A 23562-nucleotide genomic window follows, 5' to 3' on the forward strand; every position below is an offset into this window, starting at 1 on the left:
AGTGAGAGAAACTCACTGGAGAGACATACAATTATGGAAAATACGTGTACGGCAAGAAAGGAGAGAAACATTTAGAAATTAAAAAGAATGTTTAGTGAACTTTATCCATTTTTGCTTCGTCTTTTTATCCTCTGAAATTTTCTGGGGACCCCTTGGAACCTTCTGGAGGACCCCAGTTTGAAAACCCCTGGTCTAATGAACATTACAATCCCACAGATAGAATCTATTGACATGAACAGTGGTTTAACTGAAGACAGGGATGTGTATGTCTATAAAAGATCCAACCTCTCCTGAAGTGTTAGCCAGGGCTATAAGATCCCTCTTAGGGGACCAGGCCATGAACAGAATGGGGTTGGGGAGCTGTTTCTCCCCGACCTGGCGAAAAGCAGGCATTGTTGAAGCCTGCGGAAGGAAAGATGTCTATTAGTACAGACAGCGTCAATACTACAGCTCACTCAGATTACAGAGAGCTGTTGTCATCTGCTGCTGGACATTAGTTATGATGAACGCAGATTATTATATAGTAAACTGAAACTTCTCAAGCACTTCAGCCCTTTATGACAGAAAACAGTTCACTAGAGCGCCTGCTGGTGCTCCACAACATTAGCTTGATTTGAAGACTTCATGCACTTACTAGATAAACGACGACTAACGATAAACTCCGTGATACAGCTCTTCCTCTGAATTCCTTTCCAACGTACAGATGAACTGATATGTTATATTAATATATTCTTATTTGTACTGTAACGAGAATCATTTTCATAAACCTCATGACAGAGTATATGGCTGTGCGACCAATGAAACATGATTCAGACCCGCCAATGAAATGATGACTACGGATAGACCAATGGGCCAAAGTACATTTTGAAAACGCGAAGCGACTTTTCTACTAGACTAGAGTGAATATCACAAAACCTGTCAAATAGGCCTACGTTTAACCGTAAAAATAAATATATATATTTCGCATAAATCTTGATTTTCAACGCACATAACATATTTCATATTAAGCAAGCCTAACTGATGCCTGGCTGTGTTACCCCCGATAAACAACATATTTATCGGAAAAACATAGTTACTTAATCCATTTGTGTTTTGTTGATAGTACATTTTGAAGGTTTTTGTGCACAAGATGAAAAAGGGTTGGGTTGATTTAATATTCTGGTTGGTTTACTTTGTATAATTTATGGTTTTTGGGGGGTTAACCCAAGTGGTAGGTATACCAAGTGCACATGTCTCACTCACAGATTGTTAAATTGTCTGAGCTTATTGCACATAAAGCTTGAGGAGCACTTCTATAAAATGGTTGATTTTACGCATTTTTAGAGAGCACTCTAAGCATGTTTTGTTTTTGTTTTTTTACCAATCTGACTGGAAGCAAAGTCTTATCAGCAAAGTCATGGCTGACAGTGAAAGTGTCATTGAAGATGAAATGATTTCTGGATTTACTACTGTTTATCAGGTTAGTGTCATCAAATCTAATACGTATAGTTTGTTTGGATACACATTGTAGCATCTAGTATTAAAGGCACAATATGTAAAAATTTTGGAGTAAATCCAAAAACCACTAGAACAATGTTATATATTTTGTTGACTTTACATTATCCCAAATGTTTCCAAGAATGTTTAAATCCAGAGAAATAAGCAATTTTAACCAGGACACGGACCGTGTCACCTATCAAGACATACCTGTGTGTTACCCTCAATTTCCAGTTTATTAGACAGGTAAGCAACTGTTTGGATACATTCATTGACAGAAAACTAATCATTGTTATACAGCTCAAGACAGTCTTATTGTTTAAATCTGTTTTTCTTGATTTACCGTGAGTACCATGTTTTACCGCCTAATATCCATCTAGCTTAATGCAGTGTGCAAGACGTGACGCATAGTAGCCGCAGAGCAAACGCACAGAGTAGCATTTTAACATAACTTTCAACACACTCAAATGTAGCCTATGTAATATGATAAACCAGCGCTGCGTTCCCCACATACACATGAGCGGAAGAAGCGAAATCGCTCGTCTGTGGCAGAATAAAAGCTCCACTGCTCTCGAGTCGTGTGTCACACTTGACTAGGGCTTGCAAAATTTCAAAATCGCTGGTAGCTCTTCGGGCAAGCACTCTTCAGATTTTGGTAATCCGAAAGGAATTTAACTAGCCTGAAAAAAAAGAAAGAAATGTTTTATGTTGAAAAATGAATAGGAGTCAAAACACCAATCAAAACCATTTTCAAAATCACAAATATTAACAATGGTCTATAAAAAGAATCAAATTTCAATCATCAATACCAATGGATTTTGTTCTACATTTGGTTCTACCTAAACTGAAATTTCTATGAATTTCTGTCTTGACCTGTCTTTTTTGCCTGTGTAGAACTGAAACACCAACTTAAATCAATGCGCCTCTTAACATTTTAACACACGCACGGCAGCGTATGTAAGCGACACAGCGACTTTCAAAGTTTTCTCCAATGTAGGCTTATAGGCTTTATTCATTTATTGTCATATACGTACATAGAGCACTTCACGGCCGTTACATATCACATAGGCCACCCAACACTTGATGAGTCTTGTTAAACTACTTCACTAAAATGTCCCCAGTTTACTTTCCTTTCTTTTGTTTTTAAGTTGGTAAATTCTGCAAATTAGGTACATGAGGGGTAAAAAAAAGTTTTAAACAATCATTATGTTGAACTCATCAGAATAATTTCTGTTCAGTTAGTGTATTTTAGGTAAAACTGTGAAGTTATTAAAGGGATAGTTCACCCAAAAATAAAAATTTGCCCATGATTTACTCACCCTCAAGTCATCCTAGGTGTATATGAAATTCTTCTTTCAGACGAATAAAATCTGAGTTATATTAAAAATGACCTGGCTAATCCAAGCATTATTATAGCAGTTATAGTTGCTCTGTTTTTGAAGTCCATAAAAAATGTGAATACACATGCGAATAATATGCTCCACGCAGCTCTGGGGTGTTAATAAAGGCCTTCTGAAGGGAATCGATGCCTTTGTGCAAGAAAAATATCAATATTTAAAACTTTTTTAAAGTAAAGTTTCGGTCGACCGCCTTCCGTATTCAATTTATGGAAAAAGTTTTAAACACTTTTCCACGGAGGGCGATCGGCTGGAACTTTACTTGATAAAGTTTTAAATATGGATATTTTTCTTACACAAACGCATCGATTCACTTCAGAAGGCCTTTATTAACACCCCAGAGCCGCGTGGAGCACGTTATTCGACGGACAGATGCATTTTTTATAGACTTCAAAAACAGAGCAACTATAACTGCAATTATAATGCTTGGATTAGCCTGGACTTTTTTAATATTACTCAGATTGCATTCGTCTGAAAGAAGAATGTCATATACACCTAGAATGACTTGAGGGTGAGTAAATCATGGGCTAATTTTCATTTTTGGGTGAACTAACCCTTTAAGCAATATCTCATGTAGGGTTTTTCCTTTGTGTTTTATATACTGTCCACTAGGAGGGGCTCTAGGCATATGTTATCCTTGATTTGTTTTCCCTGTTCGTTGCGTTTTACAGTGAAATGAGACTTCCGTGTCTTTAATAAAATCAACACATTCATTATTTATCTCTCATCCACCGGCAATTAATTACAATGTTATGTTTTATTATTTGGTCCGCCCGCTGACCGGCTCATCACGAACACACTCAAACACATACGCACACACATACATCGGCTAAACTTCACTGCGGACAAATCAACATGATCAAAAACATCCGTTGTCATATTTTTCCTTCAGATAACGAGTCAAGAGAGTCAACAACGCAAAGCAAGAAAGTAATTTTATTCACGATTTAAAATTGCCCATCGGGCTAGGCCGTGATACATTTTGGTTGCTGGAAGATACCATAGCCCTGGGACGTCAGGCTAGCGATTTTGTGAGCCCTGTTGACTCTCATTAGCAATCGCTCCAGCGGCCTCCTTCCGCTCCACCCTGCTTTATACTACAGAAACGTTAATAAATCTTTAATACATTAGATCATCCATGAATATGATTTTTGCCTGAGTCCTGTCGGATTCTTTTCCACGGCCGGATAGGTAAAGACAACAAGTAATCAAGCTATGATATTGTTTTGAATAAGCAACCTCTAGTGGCGAAAATTACATATTGTACCTTTAAACTAGATTAACTGCTGGGATAGGCTATCTGCTTTGTTTTATGTCTGTGAAATAGTCTTGTGTTTACTTGGCATGTCACTAAGAATACTCTTCCTATCTAAGTGGCTGCTTCTTGGCCTGAATAAGCTACAGCTTATGCTGTGCAGTCTAAACACGAGACTTTATGTAGCTTTACTCAAAATGCCATTAGTGTGCACATTTTAACAAAATGAAACAGGAAGAGAATGTTTCCAGTGTGATCTTTGAGACTGTAGTCTTAAATCAGTCGGTGGTCTTCTATATGTGACAGACCTCTGAGTGATAGATCTTTTTGTCTCTGTCATTGAAGCTCAACTGTAATCAGTACAGTGATTGTTGAGAAACGGGAATAGCTCTGCGCTGTCAGTGTTTATGAAGTGAACGTGATAAGTCTCTTGAAATAGACTTCTACTGCAGCACTCACGACCACATCTGCCGTCCGTCTCAAACACCTCTCTTAAAACATGGGGAGGCTCTCGCTTTCCATGTTAAAGAAACAGAAAATACTGTCATCATTTACTTACCCTAATGTCATTCCATACCCATATGAATTTCTTACTTCCTTCAAACACTAAAGGAGAAATTACAATCTTTCAGCTTTCAGGCTTCAAAAATGCTTAAAATAACTATAAAAGTGGTTTATGCGACTATATACTTTTTTATTCCAAGAAATAGAGATGCTCGAATCTCAGATCAGATTTATCAGATATAGGGTAACACTTTAGTATAGGGAACACATATTCACTATTAACTAGGACTTTTGCCTCACTAACCTCCTAATTGACTGCTTATTAATAGTTAGTTATGTCGTTTTTGTAGCGTTTAAGTTAGGTATTGGGTAGGATTAAGGGATGTAGAAAAAGGTCATGCAGAATAAGGCATTAATATGTGCTTTATAAGTACTAATAAACCGTCAATATCCTAGTAATATGCATGATAATAAGCAACTAGTTAATAGTGAGAATTGAACCCTAAAATAAAGTCTTACCAGATATGGATAAAATTAGTGCCCTTGTGTTTGCTGTGTGATCCCTGTATTTAAGTGTCCTCTATCTGTCTTTCTTTCTTCCTTTCTTTCGAACGAACAAACAAAGTCAATACAACAGTTAAAGGGATAGTTCACCCCCAAAATAAAAATGATCCCATACTTTACTCACCCTCAAGCCATCCTAGGTGTATATGACATTCAGATGAATACAATCGGAGTTATATAAAAAAATGTCCTCGCATGGCTGTTTCATAAAAGTGCATCCATCCATCATATAACTGCTCCACACGGCTCCGGGGGGTTAATAAAGTCTTTCTGAAGCGAAGCGATGTATTTGTGTAAGAAAAATATAAAAAACTTTATACAAACTAACGCTAACTGTCGTACGCGTGTTCACGAGAGACTGGCGTTCCAGCGTATGACATAGAACGTAGGTGTAGCGTTCCGGTGACAAACGCCGAAGTGCAAAACAAAACTTGGTTCTTGCGAGAACTACCGTATTCTATCCGGAGCGTCCTACGTCATATGCTGGAACGCCAGTCTCTCGTGAACACGCATACGACAGTTAGCGGAAGTTAGAGATTACAGTTTGTAAAGTTTTAAATATGGATATTTTTCTTACACAAACGCATCGCTTCGCTTCAGAAGGCCTTTATTAAACCCCCGGAGCCGTGTGGAGCAGTTATATGATGGATAGATGCACTTTTATGGACTTCAAAACAGAAACAGCCATTCAGAAACAGTTATTAATATAGCTCCGTCTGAAAGAAGAATGTTATATACTAGGATGGCTTGAGGGTGAGTCAATTATGGGATCATTTTCATTTTTGGGTGAACTATCCCTTTAACAGGTCCAGAAATATTACCATAAATATAACTTACATTTCTGTCTTAGTCATCCAGAAAGTGTCATAAATCCAAAGAACATGAAGCTGCTTATCTTGCTGTATCATCAAGTATATAGACAGTAAAAAGCGTTAATAGTCTACTACTGTGGCTTCTGAGCTTGTAAACTTTGTGGCAGGTGTTAGAGTTTTTGTTGTGTCCTCATTCCAATATAAAGTACTCTGTTAATGGCTGGGGGTCTTAGTGGGATAACAGTATATTTAGGGACTGAGCTATTGATATGAGGTTAAATTAAGAGTCTTTAGTGACTGGCACACATTGGTTCTGAAAGTGTCATGTGTCCGTACTAAAATATTACTTAAAGCGTCATAGTACTTTTATATAAAATGAGTGCACAATGAAAGAATTTACTCATTTACATGCACATTCATTATGACTACTACGTTTCTTGGACAGATGATAAGCAGTACATGACAAAAACAAATTGAGAAGTTGAATTGTTTATTTGGTGTAGGTTTGCGTAATTCAGTGCTTTTGTGGCTTGTTTTGAACCAAAAAGGCAAGTGTATGTCTGCGAAATGCATTTAAATGCCTTTGCGGATATGAAAATGATGCATGTGTGTCTTTGAAGTGGTGTGGGCACATGGATGCTACACACCCCAGAGCTCTCTCTCTCACTCTCTGTGTCTCTCTCTCTCTTGCTGTGTAACCTGAGCTAGGGTCCAAATTTAGCGGTACTCAGTAAGCGGTCAGGGCCCGAGACAGATGGGACAGCAGGCCACTCTGCACTCAAACCGGCTCACCTCAGAGCACTCAAGACAAAAGAAAATTAGGACAGAGAAAAGACCCACAACTCCTTGAGGAAAGGAGACACGTCTTTTTATTTTTTTCCAATTTGTGGCATAGAGAACTTGAGAAAAACTGGAACCTTCTGACGGGGACGGATATTTCCAGAGACTGACTTAAGGTAAATAGCTATTTTTTGTTGTTGCTGTTTATATATAATGTAATTTACTGTAAGTAGGAGATCCCATGTGTGTGAGTTGTTTTCATTCTACTTATACAAAACGACAAATTCAAGTAAATTATGTAATTGGAGTCAGAACAGCTCTCAAAATGAATGGTCATCTGCGCTATTTGGTTTCAGCTTAACATTCAGTTTAGTATTTCAATCAGTCCTGCATCAGATTAATACTTCTACGCTTATGATTATGATAAAGTGCATTCAGCTGTTTGCGTCAGAGATGGAAAATCAAGCATGTCAATCTGTCAGTCTTGACTTTCACAATTGTTTAGCTTGTCACATTTGTATTCCGCTATCTATAATTCATCAGTACAGAATAAAGATGCCATAATTTCCACATGAATAATGCAGAAGCAGCATGTGTGCGTGCTTATGTGTAAAAAAGGACTCTTGGTGGGTTGGTGGTTGCTGCTGTGAAATGCAGCCCTTGAGGATTAAAAATAACAACAGCTGGCCTTCAGGACGCCATGACGGGGAGAAAGTCACACCGTCATATCTCTTCATATACACACATGCTCGCACACCTTTACGTACAACACCTGGTCACTTTACATAAACATTGTGTAAACAAAGTCGGCTTTAACAAAACCTGGAGACATGACTGTAATTGTCATCAATTAATAGGCCATAAATAATAAATCTACAGTGGAAAAGTAGTCATAAAGTTAGCAGGAGCACATTAACGTGTCTCAGACATGTGCATGAAGTGTTAACACACACTGGCCAGTTCCCCTGCACATATTCAGAGCTGAGGTGTGTTTTCTCAGAGACCCGATCTGTTGGTTGAAGGGTTTCGCTATGCTGCAGGCACTGTCTCATATTAGTTTTTCACCAATGTGTGGTATGTCAGACCAAACACTTTCCCTGAATTATGGCGAAGGATCCTCTCCACAGGTTATTGAGGATGCAATCATTCACTGTCGGAGTCAAAGGTGTTTTTCCACAAAACTCAGATCCACAATAGTCACGAAGCAGCCATTAATACATTTAAACAAAACCATTTTCTTCGAGTAATAAAACATTCATTTACATTTACTGTATGGATCAACTATAACATCTGTACTGGGAGTGAAGCTCAAGATGGTAGTACGTTCATTAAGTTTCATATTTTTAAGTTTAACTGTTCGGTAACACTTTATTTTAGGGTTCAATTTTCACTATTAACTAGTTGCTTATTATCATGCATATAACTAGGATATTGGCTGTTTATTAGCACATATTAATGCCTTATTCTGCATGATCATATTCTACATCCCTTAATCCTACCCAATACCTAAACGTGACAACTAACTATTAATATGACCGACTTTTATAAAAACCTCATATACATGGCATGTCATTTTTTTGTTGACATAAAAAGAAGTGGCATGTATATATTTAATGTCATTATTTTTATTTATATTCACTACTGTTAATTGTTTTTATGTTTTCGAAAGAAGTCTGGACCCACTTTATATTAGGTGGCCTTAACTACTATGTACTAACATTTTAATTAATCATTTGATACAATGCACTTATTGTGTACAAACATGTTTTTACATTGTACTTACATTTTTTAAAATAGCTGCATGTAATAATATCTGTAATTAATTTATGTAGTTACATTTGTAATTACCCTGTTGACCTTACACCTAACCCTAACCTTAAACTTACCCATCCCACCACACCTGTCCCTAACTTTACCCGTATCCCACCTCAATATCAGCAAAAGTGTTTTGCAATACAATATGAACACAATAAGTACATTGTACTTATTTTTTTATGTAAGTACATAGTAGTTAAGTGGGGCCAGGAGTCTCTTATGCTCACCAGGGGTGCATTTATTTTATCAAAAATAGAGAAAAACTGTTATTTTATGAAATGTTATTACAATTTAAAAATAATATTTTAAAATGTAATTTATTCCTGTGATGGAAAAGCTGGATTTTCAGCAGTCATTATTCCAGTCATCAGTGTCACACGATCCTTAAGAAATCCTTCTGATTTGATACTCAAGAAACATTTCTTCTTATTAGTATTATCAATTATGAAAATAGTTGTGCTGCTTAATATTTTGACGAAACCAACGATGACGAACCCGTACATTGGATGTTGTAACAATGTAGAAGTCTTTACTGCCAAAGAAAAAAAATTTAAACAGTGCTGTATAAGATAATTTTTATTTAATGGGTCAGATTATTGAGACCAAAAATGTACAGCGTCAGGTGGTCTTCATTCACTGGAAAAATAGATATGGATTGATGTGAGGACAGTAAAGAGTAGATAATAGACGAGGGAATAAACAAGAGAAAGGCAGCATCAGTGTTAAATGGCACTCATGGCTTGTTAATGCCGGACAGCTGTGCTCAAAGTATACCAGCCTGAGTCATCATACGACAACTGCCCATGATCCATCTCTGGTGTGAGTGTGTTTACACTAATCTGACTGCATGATTGTGGCATATATCACAGAAATGGCTCATCTTCAGGACTACGATTCTGATATTCCTCATTCATGTATTTTTATAAAACGTAAATAAGAAAAAAAAAAAATCTCACCTGTCTTTTTGTGGATTTGTGTATTGCAGGATGCAGGACAGGAGCTGGAATGACACACTCCCCCTCTCTCTGCTGATGAAAGAGGCGTGTCCTCCAGGGGGCGTGTCCTTAGAGGGGGATGGGGGCGTGCTTTCAATGCCATCTCTTGATGGTGAGGTTTACTTGGGCTCAATGGCTGAGCTGGATAGTGGGGATGGGGACTTTCCAGAACTTTCTGCTTTCCTGAGCCAGGATGAGATCAACCTCAGTCTGGACCTGGCTCGAGAGGCCATGAGTGACGCAGGTGACCCAAATGACCTAGATGAACCACCTGTTTCCACAGAGCACCTGCCCCTTTACTCAGAAACCAAAGACCACGCTCTCCAAGATGCAGCACCTCAGTCAGCTGACGTCACGTCTGGTGAAGTCACGTCCAATCAGAGCATCCCGCTCAACAGGCCGAACCAGCCCTGCACTGCTCCTGAATCGCCAGAAAAGTTCATCTGCCAGAAATCCATCACGCCAGTCTATAAGCAGGACCGGCCCAGGCTGGTCCACAGAGGCCTGGAGCTCAACGAACGAGCTGCTTCAGCTACTGAGTTCTGCAGCCGAGCTGCCACCTTCATTGAGGAGCTCTCATCCATCTTCAAAGGCTCCACACGTGTGGATCCACAAGTTGATGAAGACTCCTCCTCACCTGACAGTGGCTACTTGTCTCCAAGGAGCCACCGGCTGGCCATGCAGCAGGCTCAGCCACCTTCATCCTCTTCATCTACATCTGAGCCCCAGCAGGAAGGCGTGCAGCAGGGCCGAGCTGATGTTGGGTCAGATGAGCATCAGGGACAAGGGGTTAGTCTAGATGGACCCATGGCTCCTCCACACTTCACCCAGAAACTGAAGAGCCAGGAAGTAGCTGAAGGAAGTCCTATCCGCCTGGAATGCCGGGTCACTGGAAACCCCCTTCCGCTAGTCAGGTATGAAAACCATTGTTTATGTTACTCAGGTATTGATAGTATCTGCTACATGTAGGATTGGGTTGTGTTGTTTTCTTGAATGTACCTATTAAATTCATGAAAGCCGACATTGTGGATATTTTGTTGAGTATTCCAGAAAGCAAGGTTAACTTACCGGCACATGTATCTTGAACTCCCGATTGATTAACCCAAACCTGGCTTACTCAAGGTATGCTGGTTCCAAAAACGAATCCCAGAGTATGTTCCCGGTTAACACCCAAGATATTCTCAACAGAGCGACGAATCGATAAGAAAAAGCGTACTTCCTTCTTCTTTTTTTGTTTAATGGCGATTTACATAACTTGCTTAATGCACAGCGCCACCTATTTGGTGGCTGCGCAATCATTTTTCCGACCTTTTCGTTTAATAAGCATTCTTTATTCACTGAGAATAAGGATTATATTGTTTGTTTGATGCAAATTAATTGACTGCAGATCCATGTGTGAGATGACAATAAACTAAATAATAAATATATTTGAATTGAATTAAAATTTAAACATTACCTTGTTGTAATAGTGCTTTATTATTAATATAAAATAATGTTGTGTATTATATAAATGTAACTATATAACACATTTTGTTATATTAATATAACTATATTAATTATTTAAAGGGTTAGTTCACCCAAAAAGCGTATTTATTACTCACCCTCATGCCGTTGCACACCCGTAAGACCTCCGTTCATCTTCAGAACACAAATTAAAATATTTTTGCTGAAATTCGAAGGCTCAGGGATGCCTCCATAGGGAGCAAAGCAATTTACACTCTCAAGATCCATTAATGTACTAAAAACATATTTAAATCGGTCCATGTGAGTACAGTGGTTCAATATTAATATTATAAAGCGATGATAATATTTTTGGTGTGCCAAAAAACCCCGAAATAACGACTTATATAGTGATAACCGATTTCAAAACACTGATTCATGAAGCTTCCGAGCGTATCGAATCAGTGAGTCGAATCAGTGGTTCGGAGTGCCAAAATCACGTGATTTCAGCAGTTTGCCGTTTGACACGCGATTCGAATCATGATTCGGCGGTTCGAATCTTCATGAATCAGTGTTTTGAAATCGGTTATCACTATATAAGTCGTTATTTAGTTTTTTTTAGCACACCAAAAATATTATTGTCGCTTTATAATATTAATATTGAACCACTGTACTCACATGGACCCATTTAAATATGTTTTTAGTACATTAATGGATCTTGAGAGTGTAAATTGCTTTGCTCCCTATGGATACATCACTGAGCCTTCAGATTTCAACAAAAATATCTTAATTTGTGTTTGAACGGAGGTCTTATGGATGTGGAACATTATGAGGGTGAGTAATAAATTACATTATTTTCATTTTTGGGTGAACTAACCCTTTAACATGCATCTGAATACCTCTTAAGAAAACTAACCCTGGAATATAACCTGCTCCGGAGTCGCTATGGCTACTTACATACCCTGAAAGTTACCAACGTTTTTGGAACCGAAAGTTGAAGTAATCCGCTTATTTACTCTTAAACATACCAGGGTATGCCACCTAACCTGCTTTCTGGAATACCCCCCAGTACTGGAAAGTTAACAAACAAACAGATGCTATTTTTAGTGATACCGCTGCAAGCCTTGGTACGACGCCAGACTCAGTCCTCCTGCAAGGAAGTGACTCCTCAGTACTGTTGAATCTCAGAATGATTCCTGCAAATGCTCAAAAGAAACACAAAGTGTGCGACTTATTCAATGACTTTAAGGAGAGTCGACTTTTAAATATTATTTCTAGTAGTTTTTGAGATTATGGTTAAAGTAACCCTTTAACCATAATCTCGAAAACTACTCGAAAACTACTAGAAATAATATTTACAAGTCGACTCTCCTTAAAGTCACCCAACAGTGCAAATTCTGTCATTATTTACTCACCCTTGTGTTGTTCCAAACCCTTAAGACTTTCGTTCATCAAATGAAGATATTTGTAATAAAATCTGAGCCAGTTCTGTACATCCATAGACTACGCAACTACCACTGAGACTTCAAAATGTTCTTAAAGAGATCGTAAATCTAATCCATGAATTGAGAGGTTTAGTCCTAATTATCTGAGACACGGTCGCTTTATATGATGAACAGATTAAATTTAAGCTTTTATACAAATATAAACATCAGCAAACATAAATAGAAACTTGATTGATGCATGAGAACAAACCTCATTGGTCAATGGAGAGACAGAAATCACACAGATTTGATTAAAAATATCTTCATTTGTGTGATGAACGTAAGTTTTACAGGTTTGGAACGACATGAGGGAGAGAAAATTACAGAATTTTCATTTTTGGGTGAACTAATTTTAAGTTTATTGAGGGTTGTTGAGCAATGCAAACGTTGATAATAATTTGTGCTGAGTAAAATTAAAGTGATAATGACAATCCAATGCATACATAACAATACATACAGTGGGGCAAAAAAGTATTTAGTCAGCCACCAATTGTGCAAGTTCTCCCACTTAAAAAGATGAGAGAGGCCTGTAATTTTCATCATAGGTACACTTCAACTATGAGAGACAGAATGAGAAAAAAAATTCCAGAAAAGCACATTGTCTGATTTTTAAAAATGTATTTGCAAATTATGGTGGAAAATAAGTATTTGGTCAATAACAAAAGTTCATCTCAATACTTTGTTATATACCCTTTGTTGGCAATGACAGAGGTCAAACGTTTTCTGTAAGTCTCCACAAGGTTTTTACACACTGTTGCTGGTAGTTTGGCCCATTCCTCCATGCAGATCTCCTCTAGAGCAGTGATGTTTTGGGGCTGTCGCTGGGCAACACGGATTTTCAACTCCCTCCAAAGATTTACTATGGGGTTGAGATCTGGAGACTGGCTAGGCCACTCCAGGACCTTGAAATGCTTCTTACGAAGCCACTCCTTCGTTGCTCGGGCGGTGTGTTTGGGATAATTGTCATGCTGAAAGACCCAGCCACATTTCATCTTCAATGCCCTTGCTGATGGAAGGAGGTTTTTACTCAAAATCTCACGAAACATGGCCCCATTCATTCTTTCCTTTACACGGATCAGTCGTCCTGGTCCCTTTGCAGAAAAACAGCCCCAAAGCATGATGTTTCCACTCCCATGCTTCACAGTAGGTATGGTGTTCTTTGGATGCAACTCAGCATTCTTTCTCCTCCGAACACGACAAGTTGAGTTTTTACCAAAAAGTTCTATTTTGGTTTCATCTGACCATATGACATTCTCCCAATCCTCTTCTGGATCATCCAAATGCTCTCTAGCAAACTTCAGACGGGTCCGGATTTTGATATTGCAGATTCAGTCTTCCCAGCCTGGTGCAGGCTGGGAACAATTTTGTTTCTGGTGTCCTTTGACAGCTCTTCGGTCTTGGCCATAGTGGAGTTTGGAGTCTGACTGTTTGAGGTTGTGGACAGGTGTCTTTTATACTGATAACGAGTTCAAACAGGCGCCATTAATACAGGTAACGAGTGGAGGACAGAGGAGCCTCTTAAAGAAGAAGTTACAGGTCTGTGAGAGCCAGAAATCTAGCTTTTTTTGTAGGTGACCAAATACTTATTTTCACCATAATTTGCAAAAATCAGACAATGTGATTTTCTGGATTTTTTTTCTTCTCATTCCGTCTCTCATAGTTGAAGTGTACCTATGATGAAAATTGCAGGCATCTCTCATCTTTTTAAGTGGGAGAACTTGCACAATTGGTGGCTGACTAAATACTTTTTTGCCCCACTGTACGTATATTAAAAAACAATACATCTAAGACCCCGTGTCCCCTAAACTTTTGTCTTGACTTCCTTTTGGAGAGTCTAAATCAGTGGGATCAGAGCGGACACTGAACATAATCTTATCAAAGATTCTCTGATAAATTTAAGCTCACTAGGCAACTTTCCAATTATTTGTTAATGGTCTAAACACCTCAGTTATCATACTAGATCCGGTCTATCCACTTTTTTTCTCTCAATTTGGGCATTGCAAGTTTAAGTCAATATATACGGACCTATTGTCACAGTTTAATTCAGTTTGGACTTTGTTTTCATTTGCACCGTTTCTCCCTGTCCTGCTTGTTGTCATGGTCACTCATTTGTTTCGTCATTCAGTTCAGTTGTGTGTGATTAATTATCCTGGTTTGCATGTGTATTTTAGTTGTGGACTGTGTGATTGTGTTTAAGTTGTGTAACCAAGTTGTGGTTGCACCTCGTTTCTGTTCATTGTTGTCGGGTCTCGCCTATGTTTGGATGTGTCATGCTACTCTCTTTATGTGGATTTTCCTTGTGGATTTATTAAAGACTGCCTATTTACCTTCATCTGCGTGTTCGTGTTCTAGCAACACAATCCGTGACACCTATATGGTTCAAGTGCACACATGATTGAGATAGTGGCACTGAGCAGTAAACAGAATCATGGGCTTGAGATCATTTAAGACAGCATGCATATGTTTGTACAAATGTTTCAGAGATAATCTTGATGGGGCAACTGCCATTTGAGAGGGATGTCCCACATTGTGTGGGCATAGTGTTCAATGATATGCTATGTGGAAATGAGTGGTGGCAAATAGATCAGAGAATGTCTGTGTTGTCCCATTACCCACCTTAAGAATCATGTTGGTACAGCTGCTGTTTTAGTGGAGTTGTTTACTTGCATTTAGCAGATGCTTTTAATCTAGTAACTGATGTTGTTCTGGAGCTCAGTGTGTTCTTGCAAAGAAGTGATGAGGTCTGTGAGCTTTTTTGTTAATCGGCAACCCCTATCCCTCTCATTAAAATTAAAAGAGCAACTCAACACCTTCCTTAAGTGGTTTTAAAAGGTCGTTTTCATTGGAGCTGATCTCCCCAAACATTCACTATCAGTCAGATGCCGTTACTATTGCCGTTGTCTCTGCTTGCATGTAAGGCTGTTGGTGGTGTTTGTTTCCACTGTACACAATCTACACTCAAAGTTCACTATTTTTGTCTTAAAAAATTATTATAATGATGATAATTTGTATGCACGGTATATCAGTGTGGCAGTGAATATGCTGTACAGAGACCCATGCTGAATAGTTTTGTTGTTGTTGCATTAGCAGCACTTTTTATTATAACTGAAACAGATATCATTTGTGTCAAGTCAAGTCACCTTCATTTATATATCGCTTTTTACAACACAGATTGCTTCAAAGCAGCTTTTTTGTGTATTTGTGTTGTTTCTTTTAATAACTTCCATAGATTATAGAATGGTTATGAATTATGATGACTGGTTAATTTAAAATATTAATTTGATCCATTAACTTCATTGTGGCAGATCACCACAGTGTTCAATGATTCTCAAACGACTCGACGGATGAATACGTTTCTCTAAATCCCTCCTTTCCACAAGCTACTCTGCTCTGATTGGTCAGATGGCCCAGCCTGTTGTGATTGGTCTTCTGCTTTCAGCGCGTCTTTTGGAAGCTAAACGCCCATCACTATAAATGAACTTCAGCTCTGGAGGCTTCCTAAAGCTCAGCGATTTTACACACTGTAGAGACAGTAAAGATGGCGTCGAGTTTACCATATCAATCCAAGCACGAGTCCGGTGATGAAACATTGAAGAACTAGTTATTCAACCTGAACCTCCAACGCAAGGATGACTTGAGCAGGACGTGTCTCAGTGATACGCTACTCATTTCGAGGTACATTATGAGATGTTGCAGCTATAATTCCTCTCCATTAGCATTGACAAGTGTGTGTCCATCAACAAACCCATGTGTCATGATCCCAGCCTGTGTTTCCCTGTCTTGTGAGGACTTCTGTTATTTCCTGTCTTGTGTCATGTTTTGTAGTTCGTTGTAGTTTTTCATGTTGATTAGTTCTCCCAGTTGTTTCCAATTTAGCCACTCCCTCTTGTTATCTTGTTATTAAGCTAGTCTTCCCTTTGTATATACACTCACCTAAAGGATTATTAGGAACACCTGTTCAATTTCTCATTAATGCAATTATCTAATCAACCAATCACATGGCAGTTGCTTCAATGCATTTAGGGGTGTGGTCCTGGTCAAGACAATCTCCTGAACTCCAAACTGAATGTCAGAATGGGAAAGAAAGGTGATTTAAGCAATTTTGAGCGTGGCATGGTTGTTGGTGCCAGACGGGCCGGTCTGAGTATTTCACAATCTGCTCAGTTACTGGGATTTTCACGCACAACCATTTCTAGGGTTTACAAAGAATGGTGTGAAAAGGGAAAAACATCCAGTATGCGGCAGTCCTGTGGGCGAAAATGCCTTGTTGATGCTAGAGGTCAGAGGAGAATGGGCCGACTGATTCAAGCTGATAGAAGAGCAACTTTGACTGAAATAACCACTCGTTACAACCGAGGTATGCAGCAAAGCATTTGTGAAGCCTCAACACACACAACCTTGAGGCGGATGGGCTACAACAGCAGAAGACCCCACCGGGTACCACTCATCTCCACTACAAATAGGAAAAAGAGGCTACAATTTGCACAAGCTCACCAAAATTGGACAGTTGAAGACTGGAAAAATGTTGCCTGGTCTGATGAGTCTCGATTTCTGTTGAGACATTCAGATGGTAGAGTCAGAATTTTGCGTAAACAGAATGAGAACATGGATCCATCATGCCTTGTTACCACTGTGCAGGCTTGCAGAATCTGTGTAAATGTGAATAATTTTAACTAAATAAAAGAGATCATACAAAATGCATGTTATTTTTTCTTTAGTGCTGTCCTGAATAAGATATTTGACATAAAAATGTTTACATATAGTCTAAAAATAGCTGAATTTATTAAAATGACCCTGATCAAAAGTTTATGAACCATTGATTCTCAATACTATGTGTTGTTCCCTGGATGATCCACGCCTGTTTTTGTGTTTTGTGATGGTTGTTCTTGAGTCCACTGTTTGTCCTGAGCAGTTAAACTGCCCAATGTTCAGAAAAATCCTCCAGGTCCTGCACATTCCTCAGTTTTCCAGCATCTTTTGCATATTTGAACCCTCTCCAGCAGTGACTGTTTGATTCTGAGATCCATCTTTTCACACTGAGGATGATTGAGGAACTCAAACACAACTACTAAAAAAAGGTTGAAACATTCACTGATTCTCCAGAAAGAAACATGATGCATTAAGAGCTGGGGGTGAAAACTTTTTGAACTTGAAGATCAAGGTAAATTGTACTCAATTTGTCTTCAGGGAAACATGCAAGTATCTTCTGTTGCTTCTGAAGGGCAGTACTAAATAAATAAAAAAGAAAGACGTTTAAACAAAATAAGAAACATTTGGACACCTTCACCCTGCTCAAAAGTTCTTATGATTTGTGTGCTCTTAATGCATTGTGTTTCCTTTTACAACATTTTATCATCCAAATTAATTATATTCATTATCTTAAGGAATAAAGTTGTGTGTTTTGAGCAAGGCACCAAAGACAGATGCCACACTCGTTTACTCACATTGCGTCCCTGTATGTTGTTTTGCATTAAATAAAAAGATTTTAAGCACAGGAATGATTTTATAGATGAAATAAAACACACAAACCTGAATTTCAGGGAAATGTTCCAATTCTTGGTTCTTGAAACAGAACGATTTAATTCACCTTTCTCAAATATTTTGATAGAAATTTCACAAATATATTAAGTATATTTTAAATAAATAATTGGTTATTCGAACATTAAATTCTTTTACTGAAAAAAAATTAAATATAACTGTAAATTTGAGACAAAATTAACTGTTGGATTTGTAGTCAATTATTTTGGTATGTTCAACTCAAAACATCAAGTAAATTATATTTAGAGATTTTATTAAGTTAATAAAGTTAATTATTACTGTGATATTTACTAAGCCACTGAATTATTTTTTAGAGTGCACACAGTATTGAGAATCAATGGTTCATAAACTTTTGATCGGGGTCATTTTAATAAATTCAGCTTTTTTTTGTCTTGTGGATTGTAAACAGTTTTTATGTAAAATACCTTATTCAGGACACTAAAGAAAAAATAACATGCATTTTGAATGATCTCTCTTATTTAGTTGATTAACATTTTCACAGATTCTGCAACGTTTTTAGAGTGTGTCGTTCCCTGGATGATCCACACCTGTTTTTTTTTTGTTTTGTGATGGTTGTTCTTGAGTCTCTTGTTTGTCCTGAGCAGTTAAACTGCCCAATGTTCTTCAGAAAAATCCTCCAGGTCCTGCACATTCTTCAGTTTTCCAGCATCTTTTGCATATTTGAACCCTCTCCAGCAGTGACTGTATGATTCTGAGATCCATCTTTTCAACATGAGGACGATTGAGGAACTCAAACACAGCTATTAAAAAAGGTTGAAACATTCACTGATGCTCCAGAAGGAAACACAATGCATTAAGAGCACACAAATCATAAGAACTTTTGAGCAGGGTGAAGGTGTCCAAATGTTTCTTATTTTGTTTAAACGTCTTTCTTTTTTATTTATTTAGTACTGCCCTTCAGAAGCAACAGAAGATACTTGCATGTTTCCCTGAAGACAAATTGAGTACAATTTACCTTGATCTTCAAGTTCAAAAAGTTTTCACCCCCAGCTCTTAATGCATCATGTTTCTTTCTGGAGAATCAGTGAATGTTTCAACCTTTTTTTAGTAGTTGTGTTTGAGTTCCTCAATCATCCTCAGTGTGAAAAGATGGATCTCAGAATCAAACAGTCACTGCTGGAGAGGGTTCAAATATGCAAAAGATGCTGGAAAACTGAAGAATGTGCAGGACCTGGAGGATTTTTCTGAAGAACATTGGGCAGTTTAACTGCTCAGGACAAACAAGAGACTCAAGAACAACCATCACAAAACAAAAAAAAAACAGGTGTGGATCATCCAGGGAACGACACACTCTAAAAACGTTTACTATGATGTACTCAATTTTTTTTGGTGAAATTTTTTTACACTAAAACAATTTGGTAAATTTTAAAGCAGTGAAATCAATTACATAGACCGTATAAGTTGAACAAATGCAAGTAAAAAAATAAAGTAGATCTGAACTACATTTGGTACATTTACAAATAACATTGAGTAGAACAAATTGAGGGGTAAAACATTTAAAAACCAATATTTATAAATAATATGAACTGTTTTTATTTATGAGTAATATTAACTCTTGTAGTATAACTTTAATTTCCTCTAAACCTTTGTAAAATACTCCACACAGCCACACTTATACATGACATTGGCCTTTATTGTCGATGAGTAAAGCAATACAGCATATATTACAGTTTGGACATGTGTACAATATTGGCAACATTTAAACTCATGTAACAAACATTTTAGAAGTAAAAATTAAACATTTAAAAGTAATTCAAGTGTAATCAACCTGTCTGTTATACCATTTCCACCGTATCAGCGCCGTTTCTCGAGCCTGAGATGGACTCGCGCTCTGCGGGTGGACTTTGAACTTCATGCTGCAACGCGCCTGACTCCATAACCTGCCAATAAACAAGCAGTGCACAGTTTTAAGAACATTTTATCATCCAAATTAATTATATTCATTATCTTAAGGAATAAAGTTGTGTGTTTTGAGCAAGGCACCAAAGACAGATGCCACACTCGTTTACTCACATTGCGTCCCTGTATGTTGTTTTGCATTAAATAAAAAGATTTTAAGCACAGGAATGATTTTATAGATGAAATAAAACACACAAACCTGAATTTCAGGGAAATGTTCCAATTCTTGGTTCTTGAAACAGAACGATTTAATTCACCTTTCTCAAATATTTTGATAGAAATTTCACAAATATATTAAGTATATTTTAAATAAATAATTGGTTATTCGAACATTAAATTCTTTTACTGAAAAAAAATTAAATATAACTGTAAATTTGAGACAAAATTAACTGTTGGATTTGTAGTCAATTATTTTGGTATGTTCAACTCAAAACATCAAGTAAATTATATTTAGAGATTTTATTAAGTTAATAAAGTTAATTATTACTGTGATATTTACTAAGCCACTGAATTATTTTTTAGAGTGCACACAGTATTGAGAATCAATGGTTCATAAACTTTTGATCGGGGTCATTTTAATAAATTCAGCTTTTTTTTGTCTTGTGGACTGTAAACAGTTTTTATGTAAAATACCTTATTCAGGACACTAAAGAAAAAATAACATGCATTTTGAATGATCTCTCTTATTTAGTTGATTAACATTTTCACAGATTCTGCAAGTGGTTCACATACTTTTTCTTGCCACTGTAGGTTTACAGTGCATTTTCACCATCTTTTTTAGGCTGCTTACACAGGCATTGATTAACGTTTCCACCAGCTAGACTAGCATTAAACCAGATCTAACCAGAATAAACCAGTCTGGACCAGCAAGGAAAGTTAGTAATTTCAGCCTGCTGTTACCAGTTTTTATTATAGAAATGATGAATTGAGGGGAAAAGTTTAGAAATAATTTAACCCAGTATAAAAAAAAGCAGGGTTGAATTTTCAAGCAAAAAAAAAATGGAGGTTTTTAGCCTGACTTCAGATGTTTAATGTTCTGTTAGTCTGAGTGCATAAACACAGAGCTCTGTGTTTTGATCTGCGCAGCACACACTGTTTTCCACCCCGGCAACAGGAGGTTTAATGTGGAGCTAGAGAGGGGCAACAGTAAAATGGGATTTCTGCCCACGTAGGGTTGCATAATGAAAGGGGACAGAGATACAGTTGGACTCCATGGACGTAGTGGTTGCACACTGGAAATGCAAAGCCTCGTCCGTCTCTCTCTACCACTGCAACCGGGCCTCATCCTGTCAATATAAATAGTCCTCCGGTCGGCATGGAGGAGCCAGGCTCTGGAATGCTATCCATGCCATGACTTGACACTTTCCATGCGGCTTTACTTTCTCCACCTTTCTACACCTTCTTAGGGAATATGTAGATGTCGGAAAGAGAGAGAGAGAGAGAGCACAGAGAAAAGCTCCACAGGGAGATGTCGCATGTGGGTCACCATGATTTTGCCAAGTAAGAGTATGTTCCTGGGTCAACATATTTTGTTAATCCTGGAACAACATTCCTATCTGAATATTTAGGTCTAACCCTATCCCTACCCCTAGCCCGTATAACACAACACTGATGTAGAACCTAACCCTGATTGTAAGCCAAAACTTGACATAAACCGTAAACTTGTAGTTTGATTGGAATGTTGTTCTATTATCAACAGTATTGATCCAGGAACATGTTGTACTTTGTGAAATCAGGTTCGCCGTTGCATATGACCTGCATTTATCCAAGATTTCCTGACGGTGTGTTTTTGGCCTCTAGGTGGGAGTGTTACATCTCAAGTTTGAGTCAGATTGTGAAAGACCAGATATAGTTTATTTTCTCAGAATCTTGCTCATAGCTCATAGCAGACACTACAGACTAGAGACCCTTGGTATAAATACTGTAATGATTACATACAGGTGTTACATAACCCAGGGTTATATTTATTGAGACATGTTTTTCATAGTTGGCATGGACGGGCTAACGGTAGAGATGGTAGCTTGAAGTTTCTGGAGACATGATGGAGACTGAAATATCTTGCAGATCAGGAAATCCCTTTGGAAAATACTAACACTTCAGTTCACCAAGAAGTAACAAATGTGAACAAATTTCCAATGTATGATAATATATTGATCTTAAAAACAAAACAAAACTGTTGTTTGTTCCTGAAAATTTTCATTTCCAACGCACAACAAAATCTTCTTTCTGTCTTGTTTTGCAGTAATAATATATAAACATCTTTAAAACAGAGAAACTACATTGAGTAAGATACATATAAAAAAATAAATAATTAAAATAAGTATTTTAATAGATTTTTTGTTATTTTAGGGATGTTCTATACTGGATATCTTGTCTCGCTATCACCAAACCAAACTCAGTTTAAGATTGAACATTGGTCTGGGGAGTCTGCTCTGTAATTTCTACTGCACAAGAGGCGTGATAAACGAGCATAATTTAAATGACTCTGTACGCAATTGGATAGTCCTTTAACCAATCAGACAACAAGAGGCGTGATAAACGAGCATAATTTAAATGACTCTGTACGCAATTGGATAGTCCTTTAACCAATCAGACAACAAGAGGCGTGATAAACGAGCATAATTCAAATGACTCTGTACGCAATTGGATAGTCCTTCAACCAATCAGACCACAAGAGGCGTGATAAACGAGCATAAATTAAATGACTCTGTATGCAATTGGGTAGTCCTTCAACCAATCAGACAACAAGAGGCGTGATAAACGAGCATAAATTAAATGACTCTGTACGCAATTGGATAGTCCTTTAACCAATCAGACAACCAGAGGCGTGATAAACGAGCATAATTCAAATGACTCTGTACGCAATTGGATAGTCCTTCAACCAATCAGACCACAAGAGGCGTGATAAACGAGCATAAATTAAATGACTCTGTACGCAATTGGGTAGTCCTTCAACCAATCAGACAACGAGAGGCGTGATAAACGAGCATAAATTAAATGACTCTGTACACAATTGGGTAGTCCTTCAACCAATCAGACAACACGAGGCGTGATAAGCGAGCATAAATGAAATGACTATGTACGCAATTGGATAGTCCTTCAACCAATCAGACCACAAGAGGCGTGATAAACGAGCATAATTCAAATGACTCTGTACGCAATTGGATAGTCCTTCAACCAATCAGACCACAAGAGGAGTGATAAACGAGCATAAATTAAATGACTCTGTACGCAATTGGATAGTCCTTCAACCAATCAGACCACAAGAGGCGTGATAAACGAGCATAAATTAAATGACTCTGTACGCAATTGGGTAGTCCTTCAACCAATCAGACAACAAGAGGCGTGATAAACGTTCATAAATTAAATGACTCTGTACGCAATTGGATAGTCCTTCAACCAATCAGACCACAAGAGGCGTGATAAACAAGCATAATTCAAATGACTCTGTAAGCAATTGGATAGTCCTTTAACCAATCAGACCACAAGAGGCGTGATAAATGAGCATAATTCAAATGACTCTGTATGCAATTGGATAGTCCTTCAACCAATCAGACCACAAGAGGCGTGATAAACGAGCAT

General features: G+C 37.7%; 2 protein-coding genes across 7 annotated transcripts in view; one reads left to right on the top strand and one right to left on the bottom strand.

Moving 5' to 3' along the window:
* anapc4 (anaphase promoting complex subunit 4) overlaps positions 1–6210 on the bottom strand; it is a 29684-nt gene extending 23474 nt beyond the window's left edge. Inside the window, exons 1-2 of one of the 3 annotated variants that reach the window (XM_079830603.1) lie at positions 6034–6210; positions 286–402 (exon numbers count right to left, since the gene is read on the bottom strand). In XM_079830603.1, the coding sequence (XP_079686729.1) occupies positions 286–393 (108 nt within the window). In that variant the 5' untranslated portion in view covers positions 394–402; positions 6034–6210. Of the gene's footprint in view, positions 1–285; positions 514–634; positions 818–6033 lie in introns of those variants that run through there. The other 2 variants (XM_079830602.1, XM_079830604.1) reach the window with 2 other exon arrangements.
* Positions 6211–6733: 523 nt separating this feature from the next.
* Positions 6734–23562, top strand: part of palld (palladin, cytoskeletal associated protein) — a 156595-nt gene continuing 139766 nt past the window's right edge. For all 4 annotated transcript variants that reach the window (XM_079830594.1, XM_079830595.1, XM_079830596.1 and 1 more), the window contains exons 1-2: positions 6734–6964; positions 9589–10512. In XM_079830594.1, the coding sequence (XP_079686720.1) occupies positions 9590–10512 (923 nt within the window). In that variant the 5' untranslated portion in view covers positions 6734–6964; position 9589. The remainder of the gene's footprint in view (positions 6965–9588; positions 10513–23562) is intronic.

This window comes from Gobio gobio, assembly GCF_949357685.1.
Source record: "Gobio gobio genome assembly, chromosome: 12".
NCBI lineage: Eukaryota > Metazoa > Chordata > Actinopteri > Cypriniformes > Gobionidae > Gobio > Gobio gobio.